The sequence below is a fragment of the Sciurus carolinensis genome, chromosome 9, assembly GCF_902686445.1.
Source record: "Sciurus carolinensis chromosome 9, mSciCar1.2, whole genome shotgun sequence".
Classification (NCBI taxonomy): domain Eukaryota; kingdom Metazoa; phylum Chordata; class Mammalia; order Rodentia; family Sciuridae; genus Sciurus; species Sciurus carolinensis.
The window spans coordinates 69,138,168-69,152,105 of NC_062221.1; the positions used below are offsets into that span (position 1 = coordinate 69,138,168).

At 43.5% G+C, this 13,938-nt stretch overlaps 1 protein-coding gene across 9 annotated transcripts in view; it reads right to left on the minus strand.

Annotated features, from left to right (window-relative positions):
• Nucleotides 1–13,938, minus strand: part of Kalrn (kalirin RhoGEF kinase) — a 636,539-nt gene that overhangs the window by 354,812 nt on the left and 267,789 nt on the right. For all 9 annotated transcript variants that reach the window (XM_047563083.1, XM_047563086.1, XM_047563085.1 and 6 more), the window contains exons 8-9: nucleotides 12,232–12,363; nucleotides 8,471–8,701 (exon numbers count right to left, since the gene is read on the minus strand). In XM_047563083.1, coding sequence (XP_047419039.1) covers nucleotides 8,471–8,701; nucleotides 12,232–12,363 — 363 coding nt within the window. The remainder of the gene's footprint in view (nucleotides 1–8,470; nucleotides 8,702–12,231; nucleotides 12,364–13,938) is intronic.

The window sequence follows — 13,938 nt, forward strand, 5'->3', positions numbered from 1 at the left end:
TGGAAAATTCCCCTAAAATGGAGACACCAAAGAGAAAGAAGGGGAACATCTACCTCATGTCGACCAGAAAGCAACCCTATGAAGCAGGACCCTCCATCTCTTCCTCCCAGATTCCTCTATAAGCCTCAACCCTGCCTTCTTTCTGGGCTTTTACTCTACCACAGAAAAAGCATCTGTTATCTACTAGAAATGGTTTGAATGACTGGAGTATTACCATCAAAAAATTAAGCTGAGAACTTTAAAGTTGCTGATTACTACCACAGGAAGATGAATATCATTCAAGATACAGGCCACAAAGATCAGCATCAGCAATTTGTAACTGAAAAGTAAATGAGAATGGGTAGCAAGTATTTTAGGGTAATCTGTGTTAGAGATAAACAGCTGTAAATTTTAAATGTGGGACATGTGGAGAGGAGTGTTGGAGTATGAGTACAACTGTCTGGAAGCTCAGGTAATTTGAGGATTAACTTCAGGTTGTCAGTAGTTAGAAGATGTTGTGCAAATCTCATCCTTTGGGACCAACTTATCTATCGGGGCCCTTTTATCAGTGATATTCTAGCATAAAATTATAAATCTCTCAGGGCCAGGGTCTGTGCCTCTCTCATTCCCTTCACCCAGCATAGTTCCTGAAAGCAGAGAGGCTAAGGAGCATGGACTTTGACGTTAGGTGGACTTGGATTTGATTCCTGATCTGCCACCAGCTGTGTGACCCTGGAAGTATAGTTAATATTTCTAAACCTCAATTTCTTCATCAGAAAAATGGGAACCAACAGGGCACAGTGGCACACACCTAAAATCCCAACAATTTGGGAGGCTGAGGCAGGACTGCAAGTCCAAGGCTAGCCTCGGCAACTTAGGGAGGCCCTCAGCAACTTAGCAAGACCCTGTCCCAAGATTTTTAAAAAGCCTGGGGATAGTAGCTCAGTGGTAAAGAGTTGCTGGGTTCAATCCCCAGTACCAAAATAAAACTAAACTCAACTAAAAAACAGGCGGGGGGACTGTCACCTGCCTCATAATGTATAAAATAAGAAAAATCAAGTGAAGGGATTAGATGCGCAATCATATTTACTCACACAGATGAGGAATCCTGAGCTTTGAACAACATAACTTTTACAGACACATTTACTCTAAGTAATGGAATCTCAGGTCTGGAGCCAGCCCTCCCTCTGATGTCTGAATCTCCTTCCCAAAGAACCTACCAAGTAACCAGTATGTTTCAAACTTTGAAAATGGTTTCCCCATGTGTGCATTCTCTGATATGACTGGGCACAGTATATGCCCTGAGCCTTTCTTTCTTAGACATTTTCATTCTTTCTTCTTACAGGAAGAATAAGTTTCTACACCCATCATCATTCTGGTCATTGTTTTTTTTTTTTTTTTTTTTTTTTTACTACTAATCATTCTGAAAACAACCCACAGTGCTCACTGTGTATTATCCAAAGCTGTCAGTTGGATCACACAATGATCAACCTAGTTGAGAACGATTAAGGAGCTATAATTGCTACGGCCAGTAAAAGGTAGACTATTTGGAGTTTACAAAAACAAAACCAAAAAAACTCTCAAGTCCCTTTCAGACATTCTTTGGCAAGCAAGAACTGACATAGGAAAAGTTCTAAATTTCTCACATGAAGCACCAGAAAAACTAGTGGAAGCAGATGAGATTCTTTTGCATTACAGGAACGAGGGACTTCAATATTAATTGTCATTAATTCAGAGTAAGTTACCAGGTTCTGATAAATTCTACCATCTGACTGAACTGCTTAAAAGCAAGACACTCTTTTTAAGGGAGGACATAGGAGCCCCCAATTTATCATTAGTCTGCTCACACCACCAAGAACACACTCAACCCCTTCAGACTCACTTCCCACCATCACTGCTAGGAGGGAGCATCCTATTAGACTTCTCCTATCCCCTGCCTGTAATTTAGCTCTTGGGCTTTCAGGCCCTCCCCAAGAATACCACCCCCAGCTTCTCTACCTGTGCTCCACGGACCAGTGAAAACTCAGCCCTACCAGAGGGAACTGCTTCAACTCCACCACCTCATCTTTGTTTTGCTACTTTGGCCTGAACCCAGACAGTCATGTGCCATTTAACAGTCCTTAGGTATGCATGTCTACTCTTGAGGTAGACACTTCAAACTCCTAAAATAGGGACTTGCATATAGTAGGTGTTCCAGAACACTTTACAGATTTATTTTGTAGAAAAAGAGAGAGAGAAAGAGAGAGAGAGAGAGAGAGAGAGAGAGAGAGAGAGAGAGAGGAGAGAGAGAGAGAGAATATGAAGGACAAGAAAGAATGGGGGAGGCAGAATAAGATGGCCTGTGGTGGGTACTCTGAGAACAGTGGCTCTGGCTAAAGGAAAATGGAATTTCATTTGGAAAAATAAGAGATCCAGGATAGCCAAAGCAATTCTTAGTAAGAAGAGCAAAGCAGGAGGCATCATGCTACCAGAACTTAAACAATACTACAGAGAAACAGTGACAAAAATGGCATGATATTGGTACCAAAATAGACATGTAGACCAATGGTACAAAATAGAAGACACAGAGACAAACCCATATAAATACAGTTACCTCATACTAGACAAAGGTGCCAAAAACATACATTGGAGAAACAATAGCCTATTCAACAAATGGTGCTGGGAAAATCCATATGTAACAAAATGAAATTAAACCTCTCTCTCTAACCCTGCACAAAATTCAACTCAAAGTGAATCAAAGACTTAGGCGCTAGAACACAGACCCTACACCTAATAGAAGAAACAGTAGGCCCAAATCTTCATCGTGTCAGCTTAGGACCTGACTTCTTTATTAACAAGACTCCTAAAGCACAGGAAGTGAAATTAAGAATCAATAAATGGGATGGATTCAAACTAAAAAGGTTCTTCTTAGCAAAAGAAACAATAAGTGAAGAGAGAGCCTACAGAATGGGAAAAAATCTTTACCATACTCACCTCAGATAGAGCACTAATCTCCCAGATACATAAAGAACTCAAAAAACTTAACACCAAAAAACCAAATAATCCAATCAATAAATGGGTTAAGGAACTGAACAGATATATTACAAAAGGAGAAATACAATCGATAAACAAACATATGAAAAAATGTTCATCATCTCTCACAATTAAAGAAATGCAAATCAAAACTACTCTAAGATGTCATCTCACTCCAGTCAGAATGGCAATTATGAAGAATACAAGCAACAATAAATGTTGGCAAGGATGTGGGGAAAAAGGTACACTTATACTTTGCTGGTAGGACTGCAAATTGGTGCAAGCACTTTGGAAAGCAGTATGGAGATTCCTAAGAAAACTTGGAATGGAGCCACCATTTGACCCAGCTATCCCACTCCTTGGTTTATACCCAAAGGACTTAAAATCAGCATACCACAGTGACACAGTCACATCATGTTTACAGCAGCTCAATTCACAATCGCTAAACTATGAACCAACCTAGAGGCCCTTCAACAGATGAATGGATAAAGCAAATGTGTTACATATACATAATGAAATATTACTCGAGCTTAAAGAAGAATGAAATTATGGCATTTGCAGGTAAATGGATGGAGCTGGAGAATATAATGCTAAGTGAAATAAGCCAATCCCCAAAATCTAAAGGCCGAATGTTTTCTCTGATAAGCTGATGCTGATCCATAATGGGGGCAGTAAGGGAAGAATGAAGGAACTTTGGATTATGAGAGGCGAGTGAGGGGAGGGGTCAAGTGGTGGGGACGGGAAGGACAGTAGAATGAGATAGACATTATTACCCTATATACATGTATGAAAAAAATTACATGGTTAGAATTAATTCTGAGTTTACTTTTTATTTATTGAGTAAATAATTAGTTTTACCTCCATACTATGAACCATTTCATTTGAAATATTACAAATATGTGTGTATATATATATATATATGTATGCATATATGTATATATACATATATTTTTTTTATTTACAAAGTAAAGCATACATTCTTCTGAGAAAATAAGAAAGATAAAGAAGGAAGGAAGGAAAAGAAAGAAAGGAAGAAAGAAAGAAAGAAAGAAAGAAAGAAAGAAAGAGAAAAGATGGAATGGAATTTGCAGCTGTCAAAAAGAGCAAGCATCGATGGGGGGGTTGTGGCTCAGTGGTACAGTGCTTGCCTGGCATATATGAGGCACTGGGTTCAATTCTCAGCACCACATATAAATAAATAAAATAAAGGTCCACCCATAACTAAAAATACCTTTAAATAAAAAAGAACAAGAATCTAGTTACTCCTTATTTTTCTCACAAGTCAGGTCTAGCCAGAATTGGACACATGGGAAGCAGAAGAGTAAGGGGAAAATAATAAAAGGTAGACACGAGCTGATGCTCTTGCGGAGTGCTTTTACAGCTATTAGGACTGTCCTATACTAAGCTGGAGAAACAAAATCAGATTGAAATTATTCTCATAGCAATAGTATTGGAGGCATGCCCTACCCATGCCTTTCTTTAGCTTAATGAAGTCAAATTTTACCTTTAACACGTATGTCCAGAATGAATTAGACATAACTTTCCTATGCTCATATATGAGTATATGACCAGTGCAAGCCCACATCATCTTCAACCACCACAATGGGATCAAAATTGTAATAGGTTACACTCCAGGTACGTATAATATGTCAAAATACACCCTACTGTCATGTCTATCTAAAAACAACAAATAAAAAATTATATAACACATACATGTATCAAAACATCACATAATACTCCATTAATATAATTTTATGTTTTTATGTGTCAGTTAAAAATAAATTTAATTTTAAAAAGTTTTTAAAAAGAAAATAAACAGTAAGCATCATGATGGCTTTCAAATGCAATCATATTTTATAATAAAACTTATATGTTTTTTATCTGAATAAAATTCCATTCCTTTTTTTAAAAAAAATAATGACTTATTTCCATCATTCCCCAGATCAGCAGGGAAAAGAAAGCTGAGAATACACCTGTTGGGACCCAGAGAAAATGTGTCAGGCCAGCTCTGGCAGCAGCTATTTAAATGGAATATCTTCTTTACTGGATTTTTCTTTGGTTTATATCTTTCTGCTTTACTGTGATTTGAATCCTTGGAAGAAAAAATATTCCCACCCCAGAAGTGGCAACTGGGCAAAAAGTCAGGCAGGCAGAGGCTGGCTTGCTCCCCACACAGGGGTACCTGTCTCTTTCTCATCTTTCCCTTCACCTTTTTCCTTCCTTTCTCCTCCCAGCTGTACCTGTTTTGTTGCTCTCTGTTTTAAACCTCTCTTTTTCTTTTTCTTCATCCTCCCCATCTCCTGGGTAATGTGTGTTTATTCTTCTCTCATTCTCTGTCTGTCTCCCTGCCTCCTTCCTCCTGTGGCTTTTCCATGCTCCCAGAAGTCATTCCCCTAGGACACCGGGGGTCAGAAAATCTAGCTTTTGGTCCTGGCACTACATTAATTAGCTGCGGGATTATGGCCAAGCTACTGTATATCTCTGGGCCTCAATTAGTAGATGCTCTTTCAGTCCTTGAGAGCTCTGAGATTTTTTTTGTCTCTGAATGAAATGGAATCAACCAACCAACCAACCAACACAGCAATTGCTGTTGTAGAAATAGGAGTACCAGGTTAGGAGCCCGCAAAAGCACAAGCACCAGGGGGCGCCTGAGGACCACTCAAAGAAGATGTGACTGACACTTGACACTGAGGATTTACCATGTGCTATGCAGACACTGCTGGTATCCTACTCTGCCTCATGAGATGGGTGCTGTTAGTGGTGGTCCTGTGTAGAGGTGAAGACACTGAAGAACCATGAACTGGAGGGATTTGCCCATCGTCATGCAGACAAGTCACATGAAGACAGGATTTACACACAGGACGACTTGAGAGCCTGTGCTTGCATCCACCATCCTGCATTGTCCTGGCCGCTGATGCTCACAAGCCAGATTCCCACACAGGCTGCTGAATAAACAAACATCTGTTGATCCCAAATGTGCTTAGGTTCCTTTGGTCCAGAATATATGTATGGGTCTGTCAATCTCCCCTTTTCCTCTGACCTCTCACACATTTGCCTATAGCTATTACATCAATACACTCTTGCCCTACATCCTGGTCAGTATTCTCTGGTACACTTGTTCTTTGTATTTTCAAACATGCATGTCTTATGCCATTTTAACTAACTAGGCCTACCATATCCTGCCATATCTAGTGCAGTGCTATGCACCCCGTAGAGCGCTGAACTTGCTGCATAACTGACAAGCACCATGACACTTCCTGAGCACTGAGGGGGTGTCCCTGTGTCCTCTGCCTGGGCTGGAAACACTTGAAACCTCACAACTTTCACATCACAATTCTTGCAGGCAGACTCCAGCTACTCACCAGCAAAGCTACTACTAGATGGGGTATGAGGGCTAAATTGTATTCACTTCACAGAGCCAAAACTGAGATGCTCTAATAATTTGATCAATTCAGCAAACAAAGAGAATCCTGGCTTCATGCAGACAGCTCAGAGCTGTAAGGGACACACAGAGGAAGAAACCCTGATTTCTGCTTGGAAGGAGATAACTGGAATAGATAAGGGAAACATGCAAGGATTAAAAATAGTAATGTAATGCAAAGGTGAGAGTGTTAGCAAAATCACACACACCCCTGGGGGTGCATTGGACAGGAAAATTACTGGTCCAGTCTGATCCTAAAAACTAGGACTAGCTCATGCATGACTGGGAGTCAAGAGACAAAGACCAAGTCCCTCTCTTTAACCTTCAAATGTGAGTCCAGCTCCCTTCTGAAGCACAGCTCTGACAAATAGCAGTAATGGCTATTTGGATGTCAGTATGTCAGTTAAGCAACTGAGACCCATCACTAGATTTAGTCACCCTCATTTTCCCACAGTTCTTGCATCTTCTTCTTTGCATCTGTGCCAGCGTCAGATACACAAATGAGTGAGCAAGTGAGCCAGTAGGACAATGGTGAAAGAAGTTGTGCTCTCAGAAGGCACAGTCACATCTCCCAAAAAGGAGGACAGTGCTGATGTGCTGGCCCAGCTCTGAAACCCTTGTGGAGAATGGAGAAGCAGTGTCCAGCTCCTGCATCTAGACTGAGACAGAGTGAGGTATCAGTCTTGAAGGCACAAAAGAGGGGGAAGCCCATAAAAGGGGAGTGTGCCTAAAGGCCCCTCTATTCCTGGGACTGACTACACAGTGACCCCTGCCCCCACCCCCATGAAAGTGTCATAGTGTTAGGATGATCCCCAACCTTGTCTTCTACTCAGGCCTCCATCTCCAGGGCCTCTCCCAACAACAGCTGTGAAGACACGCACAGCCAGCTCTCAGGTTCCTATGTCTACTTTGCTTCAATTCTAGATTAGACCCGGTCAATACCACAGTAGAACAGAAGGAAAGTGAATCATAATTTCATGTGTATAGTCCTGAAACTAGCACAGAAAAGTCTGGCAACAGGTGTTTGAGCCCAAGTCCCCTGACCTATCTCCTGGGGCCTATCTGTGACATTGAGTCCCATCTCAGGGCCAGATCCTACATGCTTCCCAGCCCCAGTATATCAGAACTCAGGGGCCCCTCCAAGGGTCTTCCAGGAGACAGAAACAAAGTACAAGGGGGAAAAGAATGGCTTATTTCTTCTGAAAGGGCATTTGAGGCAAGACTGTCTTCTTATGGTCAGAAACAACCATTTCTTCTTCTTTGTTCTTTTCTTTTTGCAGTAGTAGGAATTGAATCCAGGCACACTCTACCACACAGCTATAGTCCAGAACTTCCTTATTTTTCATTTCAAGACAGGATCTTGCTAAGTTGCCCAGGCTGGTCTTGAACTTGCAATCCACCTGTCTCAGCCTCCCAAGCTGCTGGGAACCCCACTGCACCCAACTTCCATTTCTTTATTATTTGTGGCAAAGGGAAAGCCATTACTTGTAATAATGCAAGACATTTAAAACCAAAAGCAACCTCTAATCATGGACAGTGGATGATAACCCATGTTTTATATCTAGTTTCACAGGTCCAGCTTGCCCATGAATCTTCTAAAAATCCCTGTATCCTACCCCACCCCCACTCTGGCAGGCTACCCCATCCTTGATGAGCTCACTTTATGTGGTCCAACTCTGGCATTGCTCAGATAACCCTGCAGCCCACAAGCTGTCTAGCAATCTCACCACCTGCATGAGGTTGAAGCTCATCGAAAGAAAAATGTTACATGGCTGCAAGGAATTGCTGTTCCTGAGACTGAGCCTCCCTCTCCAACACCACACAGTGAGAAGGTCCAGTCTCAAAGCTGCTTAGGCAAGAAGTATGCAATTAATAAATCCAGTGTTTTTTTGTTTTGTTTTGCTTCTACTGCAGGGTGTGGGGAAATAGCTGTGAGCTGAATTGCCATCTTCCCTCTATCAAACCAGGTTTCCCTAAGGCCTGATCACCAGGTCAGGGACTTGAGCTCAGTCTATCTCTTGGGACAGATGATGGGTGTAGGGGAGCAGAGCCTGTTACCTGCTGCACGTCCTGCTGGAAGACACAGAGCTGCAGCCGCTGGTGGAGCCGCACTTTGCGGTGCTGCCAGATGCTCTCAAGCCGCCGCTGGTGGTGCAGCACCTCGTGCACCACATCCAGCACCTGGTGCACCGCCTTGGAGTAGTTGGCTGTGGCTGTGAGGGACTCAGAGTTCCCAGGACTCAGGGGACGTTGCAACACATCCAGCAGTGCTTTGCCATCCTGGCTGACCTGCAGGAAGGAAGGAGTTCAGGTCAAGGGACCAGAGAGGCAAGAAAGCCTGCAGCAGGGGTCCCTGATTACACCTGAGAATCTCAGATGTCTCCAGGCTCATCACAACCAAGAAACATGCTAACCAACCAGTCACAGCTGCCCTGGCACCCAGGCCATAGCCCAGGAGAGGGCAGGTTCTAGGGAGAAGAGTTGCTGGAGCAATGGGCAGCTGTGTGTGGGACCCTCACGAATTTTAGCTGTTAAGGGCAAGAACTCCACCTTGTTCACTGCCCCCATTCACCCCCCCCCCCCCCCCAGTCAGGAACAGTGCCTGGCATCTAGAAGGCACTTGATGAGTCTTTTAAATGACTCACTGATGACATCAGGCAGCAGCACTTCATTTCACAAATGAAGCCAAATATGTCACCACCATAAAATCCTTTCCTGCTCTTCCTTCCTCAGCTTCCTCTATCTGGCTCTAAACTTCTGGATGTGTATGATCAGAGGCTCTGGGCCTCAGTTTCCTTGTTTTCAAAAGAAGAATGAAATTGGCACATAGAGTTGTGGTATTAAATGAGATAACACATGTAGCATGTTTACAAGGACCCAGCACATGGTATTGGTTACCAAATGTATCTTCATCATCTTCATCATCACCATCCCTTTCTCCTATCTTTTTTCCTTATAATTTTCTTTCTTTTATGTCCATCTGATCCTTATCCTTTCCTCTCTTTATATACAACCCCTTTCTCCTGACAGGCATTTTTAGAACATGTGGTCACACCCTCCATGCTCCTGGGTTCCCCAACGCCCACCCTCAGTGCTGACAGCAGTGGAGGTGACATCCCTGTCATTCTTCTCACTGGAATCTTGGCACAATCAGGGGAACCAGTAATTCTGGAAAGTAACATGCTACAGTCAACACCTGTGGCCCCAAAGTGCTTGGCTGAGTACCCAAAGGAGTCTGTGTCTTTCCAATCTAAAACAGTGGCCACTGGGAAAATAATAGGAATTTTATGGCTCCAAATTTGGTTAATATCAAAATCAAAGTTGGTTTGGAATTGAAATGGTCTTCTTTTCCTACCAGTAAGGTAGGAAAGGAGGTGTGCTTCCATAACCACCCCTGTGATAGGGAGGAGGAAGCAGTCTATGACCCTACATCCTTCTCTTTCCCCTCCTTCAGGCTGGCCTGGGGGTCAAGGATCACAGAGGCAATTGGTATCCTGCTCGTGGGGCCACAGAATGCTCTTGGGCTGGGGTGATTAAGAAGAGCACTAGAGTAGAATGCAATGGGAGAAAAAGCCACTGCCCACACAAGCTCACCACCCTTGTCTCCCATCACTTATTGCCAGGGAGGTCGCTTATAATGCAGAGGTAATGCCCCCAGAGACATGAAGAAATATCTATGACCCAAGCCAGGAGAGACCTCTTCAGGGAATTCTGAACAAATTCACAGGATGGTGAGAGATGGAGGGTCAAGTCCTGGAAACCCAAGTCAACATGAGTTCCAGGCCTCTGCCTCAGTCTCCACATCTATAGGAGGCTGGCACCACTCCTGACCTCTGAGGTGGGCTTGGAGAAGGGTCCATGATCCATGGTGCTAGGGCCTGAGAATATGTTGGGAGAAATATTGTGTCTGTATGTATAATTACAGCCACACCTATCAAGTGTGAACCATGTAAGCACCCTATTAATCTCATTTGTACCCTCCACTTCTATATTTCATAAGGAATAAATTTAGAGATTCTTGACCCCCAGCCAGAGGCATAGTTTTGTCATAAGAGAGAAAGTTTTGGACCATTTGGATCAGAGCTTCTGAGATCTGGTTTGGCTCACAAGTCCCCTCCTCTGTGTCATAAAATGAAACCCTGTTGTCATGGTTAGTACTTATCACTGTCAGGCACTGGGTCACCTACCTTGTATACATTGTGTTTATAACTCTTACCATCCCAGGAGGTAGGTGTACCACCTTCATTCCACAGAAGAACCTGAGTGGTGATGTGACTTACCTGAGGTCACATAGCTAGGAAACAGGGAACCTGAGATACAAACTCAGTTTTGACTGAGGCAAAGACCCTTACTAAACACCCAGATGTAGTGGTTCTTAGATTTCCACATGCTTCAAACTCACCTGGAACAATAGTTATTAAAATATTTGTCCTAGGCCCCACTTCTTGGCATTCTGCTTCAGTCTGGAGTGAAATCCAGAAATCTGCATCTTCAACAGATACCCATGAGTCTAATGCACATGGTCTGGGAAGCCCCAGCAGAAATGCCCAGGCCAGATGTGCATTCACTGTCCCTTCTTCTCCCAGCTTCCTAAGTCACCATCTCTTTCTATCCCTCAGTCCCTCCCTTGGAATCCACTCCAGTGAATGAACCTCCTTACCTGTGTACATCCACATGATGCACCCATACAGACCTCTCCTTTTTAGTTAACAAGGAATATTGTTATGGTTTGGATGTGAGGTGTCCCCCAAAAGCTCACGTGTAAGACAGTGCAAGAAGGTTCAGAGAAGAAATGATTGTGTTGTGACAGTCTTAACCCAATCAGTGAATTACTCACCTGATTGGATTAACTGAGTGGTAACTGAAGGTTGGTGGGGTGTGGCTGGAGAAGGTGGGGCATTGGGAGCATGACTTTGAGATATATATTTGTATCTGGGGAGTGGACTCTCTCTCTGCTTCATGATTATCATGTGAGCTGCTTCTCTCTGCCACACTCTTCCACCATGAAGTCCTGCCTCACCTCAAGCCCTGAGGAATGGAGCCAGCCTTCTGTGGACTACGACCTCTGAAATCATGAGCCCTCAAATAAACTTTCTCCCCTACAATTGTTCTGGTCAGGTCTTTTAGTCACAGCAGTAAAGAAGCTGACTAAAACAAATATCAAGAAGTTTTTCTCCATCATAAACTTTGAAGTATATCCTTGCCTCTGATTTCTCTGTGGAGAGGCCTTTCAGTTTGTCCTCATATCTATAGCAGCTTCTCACTCCTGTACACTTAACTCTACCTCATATGTTTTCCTCTGGATCTTGTAATAAGAACATTAGTTTTTTTTTATTTTTTTGAGGAGCTGCTTCATAAAAGAGGTGGCAGCAAATTTGGTGTGCACATATTCATTCACCAACCAGAAAGTTAACTCACAGGAGCCAGCCTTATTTCCTCAGATTTCCCCACAGAGAAGAAAGTCCAGTCTTTATCCACAGGGTGAGGTGGGTGTGTGGGTACATGTCTTGAGAGAGAGACACACACACACACACACACACACACACACACACACAGAGAGAGAGAGAGAGAGAGAGAGAGAGAGAGAGAGAGAGAGAGAGAGAGAGAATCAGAGTGGTGCCTGCTAAGGGTCCCAACTGTATCTGCTCCTGGCTGGACATTCACAGTTCAGAGAGCAAGGTCCCTACAAGTATCTCTGGAAGATGAAGACCTGCCTCTCAGTCCAACCCAGGCTCTTCCATGTAGACAGCAGGACTCTCTCCACACACTCATACGCACACATGCATGCCCGGAACCCTGGCTCCCCTTTTGGTTCTCACCTCCGTGTAGGCCTGGGTCACCTGCTCATACAAGGACTGGTGGTGGTGGATCGCCAGCTCCAGGTCCTGCATCTCAGACGGTAGGCCACCTTCACTGCACATCTTGCACCAGGCATCCACTCCTGACAAGAACTGGAAGGAGATGCCGGGTGGGTAAGAGTGGGAACACTGGGGTGGGGAATGAGTGGGTTATGCAGAGAGAATCAGACACTCTGGGAACAAGCAGGAGGACTTCCAATAGTCTTCAGAGCCCATCACAGCAGGCAGAGCTTTTTCCTTTAATGGTACAAACACTAACCCCCAGTAAGACAAAGGCCAAGCCAGGCATCTGTTTGGAAAGTATAGTTTCCACAGAGAGTGTTCTCATGAAACTGTGTGGCCATGCGAGTAATTTGAATGCTTACTAGTTTATGTCCACACAGCTACTGCAAAGTACAGGTGTGGGAACCACTCACTACAGCCCACGATAAACTGGAGCCTCTTGCTCTGTGCATACCCACAGGCACATGACAGGGGCTGTGGGCAATGTAATGAGAGACCTCTACACCTGTACTGTTGTGTGCACACTGAGTGGTGAAGAAAAGCAAAGAACACCTCCTGCAGGTCTACCAGGAACCTGTGGGGTTCTGCAAAGACTATTCCCATAAGGAATGAAAGACTCCCACTTGGGTCAGGTCCCTGCAGGTGGGAGCAGGAGAACAGTGTAGCAGGACAGACTGTGCTGTGCCTACAGTGACAGTGGCTCCTGGGATGTGATCTATGGATGCAGATCTTTAACAGACATCGAATTACTTAAAAATTAAAATTAACAGCTGTGTAAGACTATGGGTCTCCATGCACAAAGCATGAGCTATCTGAAATCACTCAGATTTATTGGGTGGAAAAATACACCTTTAAAATGCAAATAATTCTTCACCCAACAATCTGGAATGGTTCTGTCTGTGATTCCCTTCGCCTGGGTGCACAGCTCCATTTAAATTAATTGCCTAAATACCTTTTTATCTCATTGCCTAGAATAGCCCATAGGAGAACAATAAAGAGCTGCCTAAATAAACGCACAGAAAAAATTGTCTTGAATCAGTTTTTTTTCTCCCCAGCTAAAAAAAAAGCATGGTTTATGAATTTCCCTGAAGGACTGATAATACCCAAGGAAATCACTTTAAAAAATAGATATAAATAAAATTGCTTCTGATCCAAACCAATCCAAGTCAGAAAACATCAAATAAGTTAACTCCTTCTGTTATTCTCATCTCTGGCAGGGCATTCTCTTCTGCAACTACTCAGCTGCTTGACTTGGTGTCACTGTCAGCTTTAGTCCCTGGCATGTTGGCCGTTAAGGTTGATTTTCCATCCTGTGTGTCTTTTGACACATTAGACCATTTCTCAGCAATTCTGGAAAAGTGCCCAGGTGACATCCAGTGTCAGACTTCAGGTACTGGTTGACATCTCAGAAGCTTCTTTGCTGAGTTATTGTTCCATCGATAACCACCTTACAGAGGAAGCCCAAAGCAACTTGACATTCTTGTAACAACTGTGAGGGGAGCAGCTCTTCCAGGTCCTTGGGATTTCTTTGAAATACTTTAACAGGAGTCCTAGCAGATCCTACACAATGGTCAGCTCGAGGAGAGAAGGCCAGAGACAGAAAAACACTGTCTTCCTTCCCAATCTGGATAAACCTTGAATAAAGTACAAAGGGATAGTGCTGGA